At 33.4% G+C, this 22119-nt stretch overlaps 1 protein-coding gene and 1 long non-coding RNA gene across 2 annotated transcripts; one reads left to right on the top strand and one right to left on the bottom strand.

Annotated features, from left to right (window-relative positions):
* Window positions 1-12: 12 nt before the first annotated feature.
* Window positions 13-21839, bottom strand: LOC132755525 (kunitz-type U19-barytoxin-Tl1a-like). The gene is made up of 6 exons (XM_060746399.1): window positions 21694-21839; window positions 19912-20011; window positions 12225-12443; window positions 3426-3454; window positions 1067-1181; window positions 13-197 (listed from the first exon to the last, which is right to left on the bottom strand). Exons 2-6 carry the CDS (start codon window positions 19997-19999, stop codon window positions 31-33), a joined length of 618 nt encoding a protein of 205 aa, XP_060602382.1. The 5' UTR covers window positions 20000-20011; window positions 21694-21839; the 3' UTR covers window positions 13-30.
* On the top strand, window positions 5057-12217 carry LOC132755524 (uncharacterized). The gene is made up of 3 exons (XR_009629226.1): window positions 5057-11005; window positions 11206-11294; window positions 11834-12217. It is a non-coding gene; the product is annotated as an uncharacterized LOC132755524 (long non-coding RNA).
* Window positions 21840-22119: the final 280 nt, after the last annotated feature.

Raw genomic sequence — 22119 nt, 5'->3', positions numbered from 1 at the left:
CCAAATATTAAGTCAGTCGTAAAACATTTATTAAGATTTTACGCAAGCTGACTGACATAACGACTCTGTCTGAAAGTTGTTGTCGTTTCCCCAGCAACCACCATAAACAAACTGCTCGCACGTTGAATTTTGTGCGTTGTAAAAGAATCGTGGGAATAACCCTTTGCATGGTCCTGTTTCCTTTGGTAGTTTACATGCTGTTGAAAGAAAAGGAATATCGAGAGTCGTTTTAATAGATGTCAAAAAAGATAACAATAAACACAAGCGAACAATAAAAAAGCTAAACGAAAACCCCACTCGCGTATAACACATTATTTGTTCACAAAATAAATGCTTAAATAATTATTAATATCCAGTACACTTATTTGTTTTATACCTTTCTTTTTTTATTACTAAAGTATTTGCTACATTCTAAAAAAACACGTCAGGTATCTGAACATCTGAATTCAGCTTTGTTGTTCAATTGCCTTATTTAGAAGACTATAATAAAATATTTTTCAAAAAAGTACGTAAGATTTTATTTGAACAAACTTGGTAGACACTCACTAGAAGATGATTCATGCCAAATATCTAACACTAGCTCTTTTGCTTTTTTTTTTTTAAAGAAAAGTGTTTTCTTTCGGTTGCCATGACAAACTGATTTCTATATAGAATTAAATTGTAAAGGTGACCACCAAAGAAACATTCCTGTGAAGTTTGGATTAAATTGGCATGGCGGTTAACCAATAAAAGTAATATTTACGAAAGAATCGAAAGAATCGTAAGATTTCAAAATCTAGGATAAAAGTGGTAGCCTGCCGAAGGCACGTGGAAATATGAGGCCCCGTGTTCACAAATAGTATATCACGATCAAGATTAAATTATTGTGATACCACTTCCATTGCTGTGTAGAAATAAAATCAGTCTAATTGGTTAAAATGATAATGGTACATAAATACTTTTAGAAATGCTGATTTGCAAAAAACAAATATGTTTAAACTGAAACATAAGTTCCTCTCCTAGTAATGGTAAACAACGTTGCCCTTTTAGTAACATCAACCAGATTTTGTGCATATAAAATACGTACTATCAACTGTGATCGTGTCATTTCCGCTTGTATCACCCAGTGTCTTTCCCAGCAATACCATTGTCATAACACAGACAACTGTCATCAGTAAAACCTTCGTCATGCTTCGTACTTTCTTAAAGTATAATGATTTTTAAGTTATCTATAAAATGTCAAGTATTTTTTTTATCGAAAAAGTGTTTGCTTTGTAAAGCAGAACTTATTCCAGTCTCAAATTCAGAATCGTTTGTTCAGACAGATGTGTGTATACAATGACATATCAGAATTCTAGAATCAAACCGAAATTTATCATTTCTCGCCTTTGATGAAATGCGTTTATCTACTTTTGTAACCTATGTACACATATCACGTGTCAGGACAATGACGCTTTGAATGACATGTAGGGGCAAATAACTGTTTTGATATTTTAGTCAAAGCAATTGGTCAGTACACACCCTTGTAACTTTATAATAGAAGGTATCTGATAATACTAATATGTTTTTCATTATACGTGACCATAAAACCTGAACGTTGATGTTGGTATGTCCAGCATAAAATATCTATTCATGTATTTAGCAGGTAATAGATTGTTCTAGAACAAAATACATTGTCCTCGCCGAATAAATGTTAAGAACTCTATCAAGAATTCCTTTTTACAGAATCATTAAATAAAAAATCCAAATTTTACAATTTTTTAATCAATTATTATATTTGAAATTATTTTATTGGAAAATTCGTCCATTGTAGACAAACCCATTTTAAGACTTGTAGAGAAATCGCTTCTTATTGTGTACACTACCATAACAATCGAGTAATGTTGGCTTATCCATAAAATTTATCATATAATTTTATTTAGAAAAAAAGAAAAGAAACGATGGGAGCGTGAACGACAGTAATGTTGTCTGCCCCTCGAATCATGCAACACATCGGCTTGCACCACAGGTGACATTCTGTCTTCGGCTATAAGATATAAATGTCAAACATGCTATAATATAGTATACTATACTTAGACATCGTATAAAACCTTCATGAAATGAAAAACGTGATAGAGTTTTAACAACTAAGTATCTAGTCTGCATGCTGTATACCAAAGGTTCCAGGTTCAAGTCCCAGTTAAGACGTTTTTTTTTCTTATCTCATTGACATTGGTGGTCATTTCTTATAGCCTTCTAGCACAAAGTAGTTACTTATAACTTTTAAGGTGATATTTCTTTGCAACTATTAAACCATACTTCTATGAGATAAGAAATAATATATACAAAAGTTCACGTAAGTATAGAGCAAAATGGGCTATGCCACAAGTTATAACAACAGTTAAAGTTATTGTATCTTTGTAATTAAGGTTCTTTTTCATAAAACGCACGGAATTCCTGTTACGTAAGAGGTCTGATAGTACATACAAATATTGATCCGTTTTTTCCATGAATAAGACTTATGAACATATATAGTGGTATACCGACATTTTGAGGCCGAATTCCGCCCAGCAAGAAGTATCTTCTATAGGTGACGCGTGCCTAGGTCACGGCACCAAAACAAAATCAGATTTTATGACATTTATTAATTTAAATGATGTTTTGCAAATGAATAAAACTAATCAAGCCAGCTTGGATGTCACCGGACGGTCAGGGACGGCCAGTTTATGAAGTATATGAACCTTTACCTTTCACACGGACTTATTGGTTCAATCACCGACAAGTATGTGGGATGCTTGCTGCAATTCACTACTCGGGGAGAGTATAGCTAAATAAGTATATAAATCAGTAACTGTTACATCAATTTAATCATGTTTGTTTTTTATTTGTTTATTTATTTATTTAATTTATTTTTATTTGTGTCATTTCTTTCTATAAAGTACAAATTACCGTTTTCATTTCATGAAATAGACAGGAAATGGTGTACCCTCTGATTCTTAAAATTTCAAACCGACAATCCAAATAATTTTTGAAACAGAAATAAAGTTGTATCATTGGAGTACATGGCACTTTAAGAGAAACTTTCCACGCGTTCGGATTGATCTATAGTTAAATTTTAAAATAGTAAATAACATCTGATGATTTTTTAGCGTTGTTCCTTTATAACAGTCGTTCCAGTATTGTAACATAATTATTGATTCATTGTTTGATTGATTGATTGATTGATTGATTTCATCATGGAAGCATTTATTTTTGCTGATTAAATATTTTTTTCCAAGTTTCCGTGTTACCTGTACACACTTTTCAAGCCTAGAATAAAGAAATTTACTGAAATGCAATTGTCGTATAAAAAACTATTTAAGCTGGCTATGACAGGGAAAAAAACTTTTCTCGCATTAATAAGATCCCACATTCCCCATAACTATCACATTAAATCTTTAAAAATGAAACTTAATAGATCTGCTTACCTTGTTATTGAAATTTTCCTTAAATGAAATTTAGCAGTGCTGGTCTAAACTTAATGTTGTACGTGCGAGTATTGTCAATATTTATGAAGTTTTATATATAAAACACAGCTGTTATGTTTACAACCATGTTGACCTCATAGTTTATCAGTTGTTGAGGACACTTTATTGTTTCCATTCTATTTTTGGAAATGAAATTATTTACAACTTTCACAATTTATAAAGTAGAAAGCAATATAATTTTTAAAATAAAAAATCTTTCAACTATTCATTGAAATATCCGAATGTAATATTACTTGGTTTAGGGCTTAAGGTCTTATATAGTGTAACAAAGACCTTCCAAACTAGTACAAAATTGTTTTTTCAATGGAATCGGACACATGGTGTTTAAATGGTTGGCTCGAGAAAATGGCGGGGTTTTTTTTTTTGAAAATTTATACACTTCATTTACAGGAAAAACAAATCGTCTTTCAGAAAAAGACAATACCAATAGGAAATATTCCGGACATATTGCTTGGGTTAGGGAGTTGGGCCTGATATTGTGTAAGGAAGATCTTCCAGACAAATACAAAATCTAATTTGTAATGGAATAATACAAATAATTTTTAAACAGTTGACGCGAAAAAAATGGTGTTTTATTTTCTGAAACTTTATGCACTTTATATACAGAAAGAACAAATCGCCAGTCCTAAAAACGACCGTGCCAATAGGTCAAATAGGTTAAATAGACCATTTGTCTGAAGCCTTTGCAGATTCGATTTTCTACTAGTTTGGAGGGTCTCCCTTACACGATGTAATGTCCAAAAACCTTACCTAAGCAATATGTCCGGAAGATTATATATGGTGTACCATTGGATAGTTTATTGAATTTTTCTAACCAACAGTCTATTTTCGCACGTTTTTCACGTGCAATAAAATTTTTTACTGGTCATTTAAATACATGTAGTTTTGTATACTGGTTGTAAACATGGCTGAGTTGCAACGTGATTTGAGAGAAGAGCCAATAGCTTATTGAAAAATTCGTGGGTTATTTGATAAATGCGCGTCAAACATGAAAACGGATCTAGATTACGTTCATGGAGAAAAAGGTAGGTATATTACATAAAGTAAATAAAAAACATGTATAAGCAAATGGATTACAGATGTAAAAAAATATAATTTCTTTTATTTTGTGATCGGTCATGTATATATATTCTCAATCCGACATAATTTCAGATATTATGTTTATTATTTAATCAAACTGACATTATTTTGGTCATGAAATGTTTCATGTTAGTAAACTATTCAGCAAGCTGATGGAACGTCGGTTCTACTCAGGTGCTCCTTGTGCCTGAAATGATGAATGGTTTGGTACCTCAGTCAAGCTGTGCTAGAGCGATATAAAACACAACCAAAGTATATATTTACAAGTATATATTTACTTTTGCATACATATTTAAGAGTTTGCAACATGTAGTCTAAATAAATAAAAGTTTGAAAGTTTATATCATTTTACATTTCATATTATGAAGGCTTTTTTCAAATATAAACGGTACATCAATAACGCCTAGCATTAATCAGTATAAAAGTAAAAAAATCGAGTCAATTATGTGCAATGCAAGAGAAACTATTGTATAATTTATTCACCGAAGCAACAGGGACAATGAAGTCAATATTTAATATTCTTGTTCCCATCTAGTCAGCCATATTGTAACGTGAATGTGCAGTAAACTATATGAATCGGCGTTAGACGTTTTTTTCCCGCCAAGATTAAAATACGTTTGCGCCACATATATGTTTGTTTGTTCTCGTCTTTGAACGAAAAAGAAAACAGACCATTTCTAGGGACATAAATCCTATATAAGGTGGCGAATTTAGTTTCAGTATGTTACATTTGCATAAATCTTTCATCGGATATTTAATTTCTTCAAATTATTCCTTATGAAATCGTTTACATGCATTAAAATATAAATTGATCTCTAATATCAGTCAGTTTGTTTGCTTTACCTCTTTTCAGTCATTTAACGTAACAAGGGAAATATATTATTTCAGTAATAATGAAGGTTTAAAGTGAAATAGGTGAATTATATGACAAGTAAGTTTATATAAACACTCCGGTCATTTTGAATCACAATGCTCACCAGATTCTGATTTATGGATATGTAAGTCATGAATATATTTTCCATAAGACCAATATTTTTGTCAATTATGTATATTTTTATTCGTCGTGATGATCCTGTCTAAGTGCTAGAATGGACAGTGGTGGAAATTTCCATATTTTATTTCAAGATTTATTCTTTCTCTAATTGTAAGTAACATGATAAATTTTAAACTAGCGCTATTTATAAAAGGATACACTGACACCGTTGTGTGTGTATCAAATATAATGTTTTTCTGCATTTCGTGCAAATGTAAGAATTCTGGCCATATGTCTGTACATTCCTTCTGTGTTCGCAGATTAATAGCCTTAACAGCGGAGATGTTTAAGATAAAAACACAATCCACACCAAATATTCGCCTTAATGTTAAAAGGTTTTTAATTTTATGAGATAAGGAGTAGGGAAAACAAGTGTTGAATGTATCAATAATATGTTGTTTGTTACATAAAAATGCATTTAAATGAATTGTTTGAATAGTTTATGCATAGGAAATTCAGTGTACAACTTACAGGTCTGAAGTTAACCGTTAAATATTATCCGGAGAAAAATACTTTTCCGTACGTTAGTTTTACGAAAGATAAAAAGCTTTACGGTTACTCACATTTCCGAACTCTTTGAATTCTATGTTTAAGGGAATAGGGATAACAGTATCGAATTTTAAATAAAGAGCTCCAAAAGGTATAGAGCTCCGCCAAACTGCATTAATGAATAGGATCTTACAGCTCTATTCTAGATGTAAAATCCCAGAACGTTTGGTTTCTATTAGGATAGATGTTGAGCAACAAAGATGTCACAAACATTGGTGGTTTTACAAAACATGTCCTGACTTTATAATACTGCACGTTTGTAACGTCGTTTTTACATTAATTCGCGAAATTTTGATCAAGCTGTTATATATATACGTGTGATTTAAAATTATCAAGCACTGCCGTTATTACATTGATACCTTATGTGAAAAGTATTGGATATTGTGTACAAAGGTCTTGAAACTGGAATAGTTGTTCAGTATATTTATATTTTTAGCTGTAATGAACCTCATCTTCAGACGGTATCAGCATGAAAAACGTAACACGAAACAACATCATAAATACATTTAATAACTCAACATGTGGGGTATTTACCTTTTTTTTGAATACATTCAATTTTATTCATTGCTATGCATTGGAGGAAAAATGCTAAAACATCCTTGATGATAAATCTAAACATATTTTTCGGCTATAACTAGTTGTAAATGCCGTGCGGAGGCTATTAAAAGCGATCTCGTGTATACAATCAGAGATATTATATTTTTGGTCATTAAAATTCTTCGAGCATGACTTTATTGTTATTTGTCTGGTAATTTAATTTGTTCTGTTTTATATTATAGTTTACTTGTAGGGTCGTTCCAATATTCCGATGTAAATACTGTATTTATAATCATTAAATTATTTTGTTTCCCATTTGTGTCCTATTTTTGGGCTATATGTGATGTGCAGGTTTCATAATCTCTAATTCGGTATCAAAGTTTTCGCTTATTTAGTTCTGTCCCTTGTTCATGTGTTGGACGATGCGCCGCTTATTATGGAAACATTTAAAGGTCCTTGATTACCGCCGCGGATGTTTTTAAATACTAATTTACATCATTTTCATGTTTAAATTTTGAATTCTGCTTGAGCCGGTGCAAGAGGGTGTGGATGGTAGCTTGCACTTATCAATGTCAGTGAAAAATATGACTCATTTTTCAAAAAGTCCTTTTTTAATATATTCATCCGCAAAGTATAAATTGATAAACGAATAGAGAATGCGTACTGTCACTTTACGTTTCAAGTAGTATACACATATGGTACGTTTTATATATAAAATTGATAAAATCAGGAACTGTGAGCGGTATGAATATGTCTGTTAATCTTGCTTGTATTATAGAAACCCATCTGGCCATGGATATGTAGATTGGGAATACTGTTTTGCATTCCGGATCTCATCCCGACTGGTGGCGTATATTTTGAAGTGCGAAAGAAAAATGGCACAGTTGTTAATATAAGAAACGCGTGCTTCTATGATGTTGAAGGTGGATTTTCCAATTTATACAAAGGCTTTACAGTGGGATTAATTGTTCTCCGAGCTTTTTCCTTAGTATTTCTGTTGTTTAGCAACTGTCCATAACAGTGTGCTAGAGCAAAACAAGGAAGATCTGTGGGGAAACACTGTTGCCCCAGCTACCGTTCCTCCAGTTTTTAACCGGTCTGAACCAGTTACTACGAATACAGCACACGCTTTAGGTGCAACTAATATAACTGTTACAGGCAATGAAGCTTAACTGAAAGTAAAGATACAACGACTAGAAGCGAGGTTAGCTGAACTCCGAGCAAGAGAGGCTGCAAACATACAACGATTCAGTGTTGTACCGCCTCCTCTATTTTACAGCGAACTGATGACTTCTGGTCAAATTAATAACAACAGAGCGAGCCCTGTCTACACTATTAATGAAATTGAAAACTTTCAATAAGCTGTTGATGACATCTGATGCAAATACCGGTATTTCAAATGAACAATTTTGCAAACAGACAACAGATTGGACGGTCATTCCAAAAACATGTTTTTAAATAACATCTTTTATATATCTGCTTCCAAGTTTTATTGAAATTTTGTTTACTTTTGAACACCTTGTTGTATCTTATAAACTATTTTGTAATACTTGTTTAACATGTTTGCAGTAAGTAAACAATTTTTTATGTAAAAGGTATGGAACACAATGTACATGTATAAGGAATCTTAATATCATGTTCACATATCATATGACATATAATATACTAAGTTTGACCGCAATCATTCAGCACATACTTTACTGTAACATAGAAATGTTTAAAAAATTATTTTAAGGTTCCCTTTTATACCTATTTTGTTTCTGTTATTATACTAATTTGCTAAATTCTAAGTTCTGTCTAAAACTTGTTTATTCATTGTTTTCCTTTACCTGCAAATAGGGGGTTTAGCATAATGAAAAATAAAACCTGGTCGCTTTTCAAAACTCCATTTTATTTATTAAGGCCCATTGTGTTCTCAGTTAGGGCACAATACTTCTTTAACTTTGGGACCATACGCCGCTTTTTATTGCATGGTACAAAAGTGTCTCATTGAAGGTTTCATTATAAGTGCCGTATGAACAAATCTGCGGATGTTTCATAAATCTAAATTTCAACATTTTTATGTTTGTAAATGTTGAATTGTGCTAGGGAACGTGGACGGTATCTTGTATTTTCTATTTCCCTCCATGATCAGGCTCAAACAAACCGAGTCTGCAACATTTTTCTTTTCAATTTTGTCGTTTTTGGACGCTCTTTAGAGATTTTTTTCTCTAGATATTTTATTTGCACTTATATTTGCGCTATGAATAATTGGAGTAATTATTTCAGTATGACACTTGCTATCTCTTTTTGTTTCTTTAAGGGTGTATGTTAATTGCGCAGGTTACTGAACAAAAAACTTGTTAACTGTTCGCATTAATATAAATTAACCAAACGTGTTTATATTGTATAAGGTCATATGGCGACTTCAGAGGATTGTCTCGGTGCCTTTTCAATCCTCATTTCAGGAACGATCGCTCTTCTAAGAAGGTCAATAAATCAAAGTATTAATTTCGTACATTTTGCATTTCCTGCATATAAAAATGGATACGGAATACTTTTTATGCTTTCCGAAGGGAGAGCATATAGTCGCCACCTTGTCCATATGTCCGTCCGTTCGTCTGTCCGTCCGTCCGTTGTCTTTTCTTGTCCGGAGCATAACTTGAAAACCCTTGGAGATAATTTGTTCAAACTTCATACAGTGGTAGAGGGCATTGAGGTCGGGGGGGGGGGGGTGCAGTGTCAAAGAACCATAGCTCTATTTTGCCCGGTTTTTGAATTATCTCCCCTTATAGAAAAATCTTGTCCGGGACATAACTCTAAAACTATAAGAGAAATCAACATGAAACTTTGTAGGTGAATAGATCTCAATGAGTAGATGTGCAGTGCACAAGAACCATAACTCTATTCTGTCCGATTTTTAATTATCTCCCCTTTTAGAAAAAGCTTGTCCGGGACATAACTCTTAAACTATAAGAGATATCAACATGAAACTTGTAGGTAAATATATCTTAACTGGTAGATGTGCAGTGCACAAGAACCATAACTCTATTCTGCCTGGTTTTTGAATTATCTCCCCTTTTAGAAAAATCTTGTCCGGGACATAACTCTTAAACTATAAGAGATATCAACATGAAACTTTGTTGGTAAATAGGTCTCAATGGGTAGATGTGCAGAGCACAATTACCATAACTCTTTTTTTGCCTAATTTTGGAGTTATTGCTCTTTGTTAATTTTAATACTTTGAACTTTGACCGGAACATAACTCTAAAACTATAAGAGATATCAAGATGAAACATTGTTAGTAGATAGATCTCATTGAGTAGAAGTGCAGTGCAAAAGAACCATAACTCTGTTAAGCCTCATTTTTTAATAATCTCCCGTTTTAGAAAAATCTTGTCTAGGACATAGCTGTAAAACTATAAGAGATATCAACATGAAACTTTGTAGGTAGATATACCTCAATAGGTAAATGTGCAGTGCACAAGAATCATAACTCTGCCTTGCCTAATTTTGGAGTTATTGCCCTTTGTTTATTTTTACTTTTTAAACTTTGTCTGGGACATTACTCTAAAATTATAAGAGATATCATCATGAAACTTTGTAGGTAGATAGATCTCTTTGAGTAAAAGAGCATTACAAAAAAATATATCTCTGTTTTGTCTAATTTTGAATTATCTCCCCTTTTAAAAAAATCTTGTCCGGGAAATAACTCTAAAACTACAAGAGATATCAACATGAAGCTATGTAGGGTGATGGATCTCAATGGGTAGATGTGCAGTGCACAAGAACTTGAACTCCGCCTTTCCAAATTCTTTGTTCATTTTTACGTTTTGAACTTTGTCCGCGACATAACTCGGAAACCATAAGAGGTATCAACACGAAACTTTGTAGGTTGATAGATCACATTGATTAGAAGTGCAGTGCAAAGTACAGTAACTCTGCCTTGCCTAATTTTGGAATTATTGCACTTTGAACTTTTTCCAGGGACATAACTCTGAAACTACAAGAGGTGAACTTTCCTGTGTCCAAAACCTATTCGGGGAGCATCACCCGGCTCTTATTGCTCTTTAGTTTTATTTGAATGCTCTTACAATATAGTATTTTACAACTATGTTTTCGTATAAATGTATTACAATATTATAAAGTGTAGTGTTGAAATAAGCTTTAACGATATTAGAACATTACTGTATTCTTATCTTTGAAGACTTGTGTCAAGTTTGAGATAGATGTCCAATTTTATCAAATATTAAAAACATTTTGAAATGATCACGTAACATGAAAGTTCTTTATTTATATACAGTAATTGCATGCATTCTAGTCAAGTGTGGGATATCAGTTGGTAAAGTAGATTATTTTCAAGACTATTTTCTTAAATAAAATATGTTGTTTGTTTTAAAGAGTTGCCTAGTTTGAGATCAGTAGCAACTACAGCGCAAATTTCGAATTCCGTCTAATGCGTAATGTTTTATATAGAAGATAAATTAAAAGTACAATGAGTTGTAAAAGCTTGCCATTATCTAAGCTTTATAACAAACACAGGTACATGTTGTGAAAATGGGTGGATAACATTCGGAGAATCTTGCTATCTTTTTGACGATGAACATCAACTTAACTGGATAGAAGCAACGGTACGGACTATGTTTGAAATGATTAATTACATAGATATACACTCAGCAGTGTATCTTTGCTTTTGCATCGTTTTTATAGGGAAAGGAAACAGTTCTCCCAAAAAAATAGACTGATTATTTTACACCATTCAAGAAATTAAAGATTCTTCAACTAATCATCAACTTGAGAAGTAATATATGCATAAGCTGGATGCATAAGTTAATATTGTATGAATGCAAAAATATAAGAAGGAACAATGTTGTTAAACCAGTGGCGGTTGAAAAATGTTTACCCTTTAATATATCACAATCGCCCTACTGCATTTTTATTTTAAGTATTTCTTCATTTAATTAATTCTATTCGCTGAGATTTGCCCTTTTGAATCGCTTGAATAGAATGTTAAACACATCTATTTATGTAAGTAAAACGTTGAATTTTATGTATGATGTTGTCATTAAATGCGAAACACAAAAGTTTATGACAACATCTTTTCATTTTTAAAACCAGATTGTTTTTGTATCATACTTGTCATTATATACTTATTCTTATACTATTTCAGCAAACTTGTGCATCTTATGGTGGTTCGCATTTGGTGACAATTGAAAACCCAGATGAGTTTTCATTCCTTCAGAATCATAGCAAAAGATTGTTTAAAAAACGGTTAAGTATATTATTCAATGACTAACACAATCAATGTATCAAGAATTAAACACACTAAAATGATAGATAAGTAAGACAACGGTTCGAACATTGTTTGGCGCTGACTGGACAGTCACTATGATGGTTAGGAAGTCACGCGTGGTGTGTGTATCATTTCTTAGGCCAAATATCATATGTTACTTCTTAACCGGGAGATATCAATTCTTGTCTGTATTGTTAATGACTTTATTCAGTGTTTAATCAGTTATATTGATAGATTCGGTGTTATGTATATCTAGTTGAATAGTCTTAACCCAGTGCAAATGTATTACTGTACACAGTATAATTAGATTTTTGACGGGGAGGAGTCCCCGAGCAAGCTGACTGACATAGCGACTCTGTCTCAAAATTATTGGCGTTTCCCCAGCAACCACCATAAATGAACGGCTCGCACTTGGAAGTCTGCGCGTTATAAAAGAATCTCGGGATAAACGCTCTGCATGGTCCTATTTCTTTCTGTAATTGGCAATCTGTTGAAGGAAAAGGGCAAACGTTTTAAAAGTTGTAGCAAAAAACAATCGAACAAGAAAAACGAAACAAAAACCCCAACAAGCTTATGTACGGTGTCCTTATCTTGTTAATGTCGTCCGTCGTGTCTCAGGGTCGACACACGACAATTAAAAGTGACATCGCGACAATGCGAAGCGACACTCGACAACGCAAAGCGACGCTCGACAATGCCAAACGATCTGTCGCACTGTCACCTAAAAATGCCATGGTCGCATAATCGATATTTTTAAAATGTCGTAAAATTGGCATTTTCTTGTTCTGATTTTTTTTTACACTGCGGCACTCCACAATGCGAAGTGACACTCGACAATGTGAAGCGACATTCGACAACGAAAAGTGACACTCGACCACGCGAAGCGACATTATAAATAATATCGCATCGCATTGTCTTGCGTCTACCGGTACTTGGTCAAAATTTACCGGTCCTATTAAACCCTGCAAAGTCAAGCAAAGTCACACAAAGTCTAGCAAAGTCGGTTATTATTTATAGTTCTGTAATTTTTTAACATGATTTTAATATTCGGTAAAGAAATTTGTTCTTTGAACGTTCGTTTAAGGCAAAAAAAAAACTTTGTTCTTATTTTTATAACTGTTACATGACTTTGTAGAATTTAACGTACAATCAAGTAAAGTCTAGAAAAATCCGGTTTTTTATTAGACACGCGGCGTCTTGTAGAAATGCATTTGTCCATATAAAATTTAGACTTGATTTTGTTTATTTATTTTTGTTTGTTTGCTTTAACAAAATCACACTTTTTTCAATTTTTTTTTAAATATAAATAGCTAATAAAAACGTGCCAATAAGCCGTTTATAGTCGATCGTTCTAAAACTAAAGCGTTGAAAGAGGTAACGACTTCATTTGCTCCGCCTCTGTTGGTGTTCGGCTCCAACTTAAATTGTCGCAAAATTTGATATGATGCTCCGTATGCTAGCATTTAGTCATCGTTGACAGGCGGAAGGGAACCAGGACAACTTTGATCAATAGCACTTGTCAAATCATCGAATTAAAAGATACAAAGCCTAAACCACGTCCACTATCAGAGAGGGGGTTCTTCCTCAACCGTTAAGAAAATACGCCAAACTCTGCGCACCGGTTACGCTGCGACCAGTAAGGGGATATCACTGCAGAACAGTTCGTCCTCAAAATCGAACGTTATGCAATTCGCACAAATATTTAAATGGACATGTTCTCGGCATTTATTGTCTTGAATTCATTTTGGTATACCAATCATTTCAATTTTACTTGTTATCAAATTTATTTTGCTTCGACCAGACGTTTCAATCTTTGTCGCAACAGACAATCATTTCAGAATTTCAGACATGGCATTTCTTTGTGAATCTATGCATTACATTCCACTTTTTCACAAAAATATGTAACTTAATTATGAAACAACGAGCACATGCCAAGAACATGGAGAAAAATTAATTTGTGCTTCGGATATTCAACTGTTACAGTAATAGAGAACGATTTTCAATGCTGATTGACTGTTCACATTAATTTGGCGGCGTCTTTGATGTGCAGCATCAACGTTTAACTTGTTCTTTTATTATTAACATGGTTTCAGCATTCAGTTAAGTTATATATTCTTTGAAAGTCAAGGTGAAGCAAAAATGTTGAGTTTTAATTAAATAAAATATTTTTTTAATAACGGGGTTTGTGGAATTTAGCATAAAGATAAGCAAAGTCCGTAATTTTTTTTTAATTCTATCATGATTTACCATGATTTCAATATCCAGTGAAGAGATATGTCTTTTGGAAGTTAAGTTTAGGCAAAAAATGTTCAATTTTAATCAAGTTTGTTTTAATTTTTGCTGGGGCGAGTAAAATTTAGTGTTAATTCAAGCGTAAAATAGCATCTATAAAATAGTGCCAAAAAGTATTGCAAAGCTTAGCAAAGTCCGTTGAATTAAAAATTTATATTATTAAACATGATTCTAATATTCAGCCACGTAAAATTTCAGGCAAAAAATAAATTTGTTCTTATTTAAATAAATGCAATAAATGGGGCGCGTAGAATTTCGCTTTATATATGCGACAGTCACCTACATAAACATTCAAATGTCAACATTTGAGGTCAGCATTGTGTCATTTCTTTACATACAAAGTCAGTTGTTGGTATATTTCTTATTGACTTTAATTATCGTCTGTTTTGCTCATGATTTATTTTTCTATAGGATCACGGCAATAAGCCACATTGAATTTACAGTTCAGCCAAAACAGGCTGTCAAACAGTTTGCCAGTACTAGTTGCCTTCACTTTTGCAAGGAACTGAAATTTATGTACGACCAGAGTATAGGTACAGTGCCTAGAACAGATTTCATTATCAATCACAACGAAAGTGACCTGCGCCGTCTGGGAATCGAACCTGGGTCGCCCGATTCAAAGTCCAACGCTCTACCTATTAAGTTAGTCCTTTTTTCGTCTCTCTTTGATAGGGGCGGTATGACATATGTCATTATATAGCATGAGAATTTTGTTAAGTCATATATTTGACTTAAATATATGTACTAGCTGAAGCTTATCCTACTAAGGTCAGTCATATTTTAGCAAAGTCCAAGAACGAAAGAAAAATCGAGAAAAAAACAACAAAAAATTCTTGCAAATGTATTTTTGTAGGTCCCTCCTTTTTATCAACAGACAATCTACATGTCAGGCATAACTTTATATACATTATATAGTTTTAAGGAATGGTAATTATCCGTACATTAACAGAGTTGTATGTAAAATATTAAAAGGTCTAAATTCAAAATGGACAGACCAAATCCCGTATAATTAAAATGTTATGAAATATATTAATATCACATTATAATGTAAAATGATCTCCCCTTTGAAATGCAAAATATATAAATCTTGAATTGATATTTCTTTGTGATTTAATACATGAAGAAAGAGTAATGCACAATTTAATAAAAAAATAATGTTAATTACCTCTTCTTTTAAAAGCATAATATTGAAAAAAAAATTTCTTAAAATAAAATGATAAAATAGTTTCAAACTTTGTGGTTGAACCAAGTTATAAGAACTTAAGAAACTGCATTACGTGAAAATTTAGCTTATAATAATAATAATAATAATAATAATATCTTTATTTAAAGAAGGTTACACATTAAGAACATACAATAACAATCATATATATCTTATTTCCAAAGTGGCCTTCTGAAAAAGAAAACAACAACAACAGGACATGCATAGGTAGAAAAATGAATGTATAATATGTAATTTTTAGAATAATACAACTCATAAACTTTCGACAGGCACTCAACATTTTTTGTTTAAACATATATGTATATTGCATCATTTGTTCGTTCGTTCATTCGTTCATATATTTATTCATTCATTCATTCACTCACTCATTCATTCATATGAACATCAAGATATGCTTTGTATTTTTCTTTAAAACATTTAAGGTTATTAACATTACGAATATTTAAAGGTATATTGTTCCAAATGTTCATGCCATAATAAGAAAATGTGTCTTTAATATAATTTGTTTTAGGTCTTTTCCATAATACAATATCTTTCCGTGACCTAGATCTTAAGTTATATATTTTGTTGTCGGATAAAGTCATCAGTTCTGTCATATATGTCGGTGCCATGTTATTTAAAGTTTTAAAAACAAGCACCGCCGTGTGGTATTTACATCTGTCAAGGAACGGTAACCAATTAAGAGTTTCGAATAGATTTGTTGACGGAGATCTTTGAGGTTGCTGTAAAATGATTTTAGCAATACGTTTTTGTAACTTACAAACATTATTTATGTAGTTTGTGTTTCCTTTACCCCATATAATACAACAATAGTCCATAATGGGCAATATATATGCATTGTAAAATAATAATTTCATATCAAAGTGCAAAAAATACGATATTTTTTTCAATAAGGCAATTTTTCCGTTAAGTTTTTTACAAACATTGTCAATTTGCAAGTGCCATTTTAGGTTGTTATCTATGCAAATACCCAAGACTTTTTGATCAGTTACATTTTCAAGAGCTATTTCATTTATCTTAAGAATTAATTTTCTCATAATAAGCTTAGAGAAATCATAATGCATAAATAATTGCTGTTTTTATTTTTTGTTGTAGTTTGTTGTGTAACTGTTCAAAGCAATCAGTTATTAATAGGGATTCATCATTAAGGGATTTATTTGCGAATATTACATGGTTACTATCATTTATTGTATTATACTTGTATACTTCGGTATAAATTGAACAAAGGTGGCCACAAAAGACTGAAGTGTTTTAAAAGAAAGATATATCATGATTGCATTGCATTACAGTTGACTGGTTACAAAACAGTCAAATACGACATGAACAATATATCTTGTAAATATTGTTTTTAAAAAGTATGTTAAATCATTAAAGTTGTTAAATTGTAATGTGTACTTATAAATATAAATGAGCCGCGCAATGACAAAATCAACACAATGCATTTGCGACCAGCATGGATCAAGACAAGCCTGCGCATCCGCGCAGTCTGATCAGAATACATGCTTTTCGCTTACAAACCCTTTTACAAGTAGAGAAACTGATAACGAACAGCATAGATCCTGATCAGTTGTGCGGATGCGCAGACTGGTCTGGATCCAAGCTGCTTGCAAACCCATTATGTTTGGTTCCCCCACCTTTTTATTATTTTTTTTGAAGAATATTATTTTGGGATCCGTTGTTATTCTTGAACAATGCTAGAGTTATCGTTCTTCAATTAAATAAATTGAATAGTATGTTTAATTTGGTTTAGCATAAAACGCAATGAATAACTTAAAATAAAATAAAGATAAAATAAAAGCTTTTCTCGTACATGTTAAGGACATGAAATGTTTCTTTCGTAAGCAATGTATTTTAATCGCCACAAAGAATATATTCACTTTTGTTCTGATTTTATTTGTACATGTAATGAATTACTTTGATTGATTAATTTACTCCATTTGCATAAAGTCTCCTTTTCTTCAAAAGCCCCATGTCCATAGTTTAGTCTCCTAATCCTTCTTAGAACGTTTCATAATCCCCACCCCCCTTCAAAGAAGTGGAGGTATATTGCTTTGCATTTGTCTGTCGGTCGGTCGGTCCGTAGATGGTTTCCGAGTGATAACTAAAGAACGCTTAGACCTAGGAACTTCAAACTTAGTATGATGATTATTCATGACCAACAGATGACCCCTATCCCTATTGATTTTGGTGTCAAGGGATCAAATGTCAAGGTCACATTGACCTTGTAGGTAAAAAAAGTTTCCAAACAATAACTAAAGAACGCTCAGGCCTAGGAACTTAAAACTTGGTATGCTGATAGCTCATGACAAGCAGATTACCCTATACATTTTTGGGCAAGGGGTCAAAGATCAAGGCCATATTGACCTTGTAGGTAAAAACGGTTTCCGTTCAATATCTTGACAAGCTATGGACTGTTAGCCCTCAAATTTTGTAGGTGAAATGGTCTTGGCCTCTCCCCACCCCCCCCCACCCCCCCCCCTTGCATTACCAATGATCCTGGATCCGCCCGTGATAATGATATGAAACCAACCTTTTCCTTTTCAAATCTTTATTTCACTTCACAAATACACCTAGCTGTTTAACAAATAAGATAACACATTGCTTTTCTGAAAAGTGAATTTATGTTAATGATAAATCATAGTAAAAATTAAAAAAAAAACCGGGTTTTGCTTGACTTTACGCTGAGTTCCACAAACCCGGGCTATTAAAATAGAATTAATTCAATAAAATTAAGCATTTTTGCCTTAAATAAACGTTCAAAGAACATATTTCTTTCCTGACTACTAAAATCATGTTAAAAATGATAGAAATAAGATAATTACTGACTTTGCTGGGCTTTGTGTGACTTTGCCTGACTTTGCAATGTTTAGTAGGACCGGTAAATTTTTACCAAGCACCGGTAGACAAAATGTCGCTCCGCTTTGTCGCGTGTCGCTTCGCTTTGTCGCGTGTCGCTTCGCGTTCTCGAGTGTCGCTTCGCATTGTAGAGCACCGCTTCACATTGTCGAGTGTCCATGGTGTCGCTTCGCATTGTCGAGTGTCATGGTGTTATAATCAGAAAATTAACGCCATTTTAAAAAATATCGCTTTGCGATGTTAAGTGTCGCCTCGCATTGTCGAGCGTTGTTTCGTACTGCCGCACTGCTGCTTGGCATTGTCGATCGAGTGTCGTGGTATGCATTTTTCCTAACCCCGACACTCGACCATGCGAAGTGACAATGCGACAAATGTGAAGTGACAATGCGACAACGCGAAGTGACGGTCTACAATGTGAAGCAACACTTGACAACGCGAAGCGACATTTCAAAAATGACGTCCTTTTTACCGCAACATTTTTAGGCGACAATGCATGTCGTTTGACATTATATCGAGCGTCGCTTCGCATTGTCGAGCTTAACTTCGCATTGTCGCGATGTCACTTAGCATTGTCGTGTGTCGACCCTGAGACGCGACGGACGACACAATAAATGTCATGACAATAAAGGACACCGTACAAATGACAATATTTTGTCACAAATTCTAACACTATTATTCTAACACGATCCGCATTTTCCGTATTAAACATATAATGATCGAAAGTGTGTGTAAATAAGCATGAAAATCACTGTTGATCTATTTTAGACATGTGATGTAACCATTAAAATGCGGCGCGCTAAAAATAAGTACGAAAAAATAAGTGACAATTTAGCTTGATATATCTAGTACGGTCGCATCTATGTAATATTAAAATCGTGTTATCTAGAATCGAAATAATATAAACCAAGTAGTGATTTTATCGGTGATATAATTCGCATCCGAAATTCAAAGAGTGATTTTATTTAGCGATATAATTACTGTTAGGAATATATTATCTCTTACTTAATGTCTAGAACGATAGTCTTATTTATTTGATGAATTTTCGTAATTATTACTAAGCATTAAATTAGTTACTTTCCTTTAATCTTTGTGAATACGTAGCCACATTTTTATTATTTCATCTATAAAAAATAAAATCAGCTATTTACAATTGAGCCACGCCATGACAAACCAACATAATGCATTTGCGACCAGCATGGATCTAGACCGGCCTGCGCATCTGCGCAGTCAGATCAGGATCCATGCTGTTCTTTTACAAAGAGAAACTGATTGCGAGAAGCATGGATCCTGGTCAGACTGCGTGGGTGCGCAGGCTGGTCTGAATCCATGTTGGTCACAAACCCATTATGTTGGTAATGTCATTGCGCGGCTCAATTTTGACTGAGTGCAAGCGTAGCATGTCGTGGATCGTCCACTTGCCTTAATTCAGGACTAATTTTGACGTTGTATGATTGTGATGTACATGAATTTAAACAATAAAGCATTGTTGCACACATATTAAACATTAGTTCCTCTTCGAGTAATGGTAAACAAAAGTAACCAGGTAGTGTAGGTTTAGTGCGTATAAAACACATGCCGTCATTACCTCCATTCACGAATCTACCAGCCACTGTCTTTCCTAGCAACGCCAGTGACAGTACACAGACTATCGCCGTCAGTGAAACCTTTGCCATGGTTCGTACTTTCTTAAAGTATAATTAAATATTTCTCAAGTTATATATAAAACGCTTTTATACAGTTGTAATGAAAATGGTTTTGCATTGTAAAGCAGAACTTTATCCTAATTCGAGTTCAGGATCGTTTGTCAGACAAATTTTGTAATGGTATATCAGTAACCTAGAATCAGACAGTAAGTGATAACTGAATTTATTATATCTCGCCTTTGATAAAATGCTTTTTCTTATTACTACCAAATACAATTTTAACCTATTTACACATGAATGTATTGTAGGTGCAAATAACTGTTTTGGTCTTTCAGTCAAAGCACAAGATTATTACACTCCCTTGTAAGTTAATAAAAGAACTAATAATTATTCTTTATCGTGACAATAAACCATGAACTTGTTATTATACGCCCGTTTCAAATATGGGTCGTATTATTGGAACGTCCCTGGCGGAAGGACGGGCGGACGGTCTGGATCGGCGTCAAATTTTGTCCAGAGCATATCTCCTACACACATGGAGGGATTTTATTAAAACTACATAGAAATATTCACCACTATGAGAAGCCGTGTCGGGGCATGAACCAGGTCTTGATGTTAAAGGTCAAGGTCACACTTAAAGCTCATTGAAAAAAGCTTGTCCGAAGCAAACTTTTTACATGCATTTAGGGATTTCAATATAACTTGGCACAAATGTTTACCATTATGAGATAATGTCGCGCATAAAATTCAGGTCCCTTCAGTCAAGGTCAATGTCACACCTAAAGGTTGTTCAGGTAAAGATATATAATATTTGTATTAGGACCATTTTGTGAGCATTAATGAGGGATTCAAACACACATGGTCATTATTATTACTACGGCTGTGACAGTTGTAATTTAGGTCAATATAAGCAGTGCCAAGGTCACAAAAAAGGACGAAATATACAGATTTCGTCCGGAGCATATCTCCTTCACACATGGAGGGATTCTAATGAAACTTCAAAGAAATGTTTACCACTATGGAAAACAGTGTGTCGTACATACACCGTCTCTAGGTTAAAGGTAAGGCCACACTTAGAGGTCATTGAAAAATGCTTGTTCGGAGCAAAACTTCTACATTCATTTTGGGATTTTAATGTAACTTGTCACAAATGTTCACAATTGTGAGGCTATGTATTGTGTGCATAACGCAGGTCCTGCTTCAAAAGTCAAGGTCACATAGAGAGGTCAAAGTAAAGATAAAAATAGAAGATATGTATAGGAAAATTGTGTACCTTCTCATTCTTAAAATGTCAAATAGGCAATCCTAATGATTTTAGTTTATAAAAAATCATCGGAGTACATGCATTGCACTTCATTTTTGTTAAATGTTAAGAGAAACTGAACACGCGTTCGGATTTCTCTGTGGGTAAATTCAAAAATGATGATTTTTGAGCTGTCGTTCCTCCAGAACAGCCGGTCAAGTACTGTAACATGATTGATTGATTGATTGATTGATTGATTGATTGATTGATTGATTGATTGATTGATATTGTTTGATTTCATCATGAAAACATTTATTTTTGCTGATTAACTATTAAGAACATTTATTAAAATACTATGGCGTAAAAATACTATTTAAGCTGGCTTGGACAGGGTAAAACGTTTCTCGCATCAATAAGTCAATAAGATCCCGCATTTCCCTTTAATATCTAAATAATAATAATAATAAAAAAATATGCTTACCTTGTTAAAGAATGTTACTTAAGTTAAAACAGTGCTTTAATGTTGTACGTGCGAATATTGTCAATATTTATGAAGTGTTATGTGTAAAACACACCTGTTATGTTACAATCGTGTTGACCTTATGTTTTATCTGTTAAAGACAATTTGAGACGTGTCATGACGAAACCAACATAATGTTTTTCGACCAGCATGGATCCAGACCAGCCTGCGCATCCGCGCAGACTGATCAGGGTCAATGCTGTTCGCTTATCAACTCTATTACAAGTAGAGAAACTGATAGCGAACAGCACGGATCCTGATCAGACTGCGCGGATGCGCAGGCTGGTCTGGATCTATGCTGGTCGCAAACCCACTATGTTGGTTTTGTCGTGACGCGGCTCATTTATTGTTATAAATACAGTTCATTCTATCTTTTAGACATGAAAT

The sequence above is a fragment of the Ruditapes philippinarum genome, unplaced genomic scaffold, assembly GCF_026571515.1.
Source record: "Ruditapes philippinarum isolate M1 unplaced genomic scaffold, ASM2657151v2 ctg3528_1_1_1_1, whole genome shotgun sequence".
NCBI lineage: Eukaryota > Metazoa > Mollusca > Bivalvia > Venerida > Veneridae > Ruditapes > Ruditapes philippinarum.
This window is presented reverse-complemented; position numbering and strand designations above follow the sequence as displayed.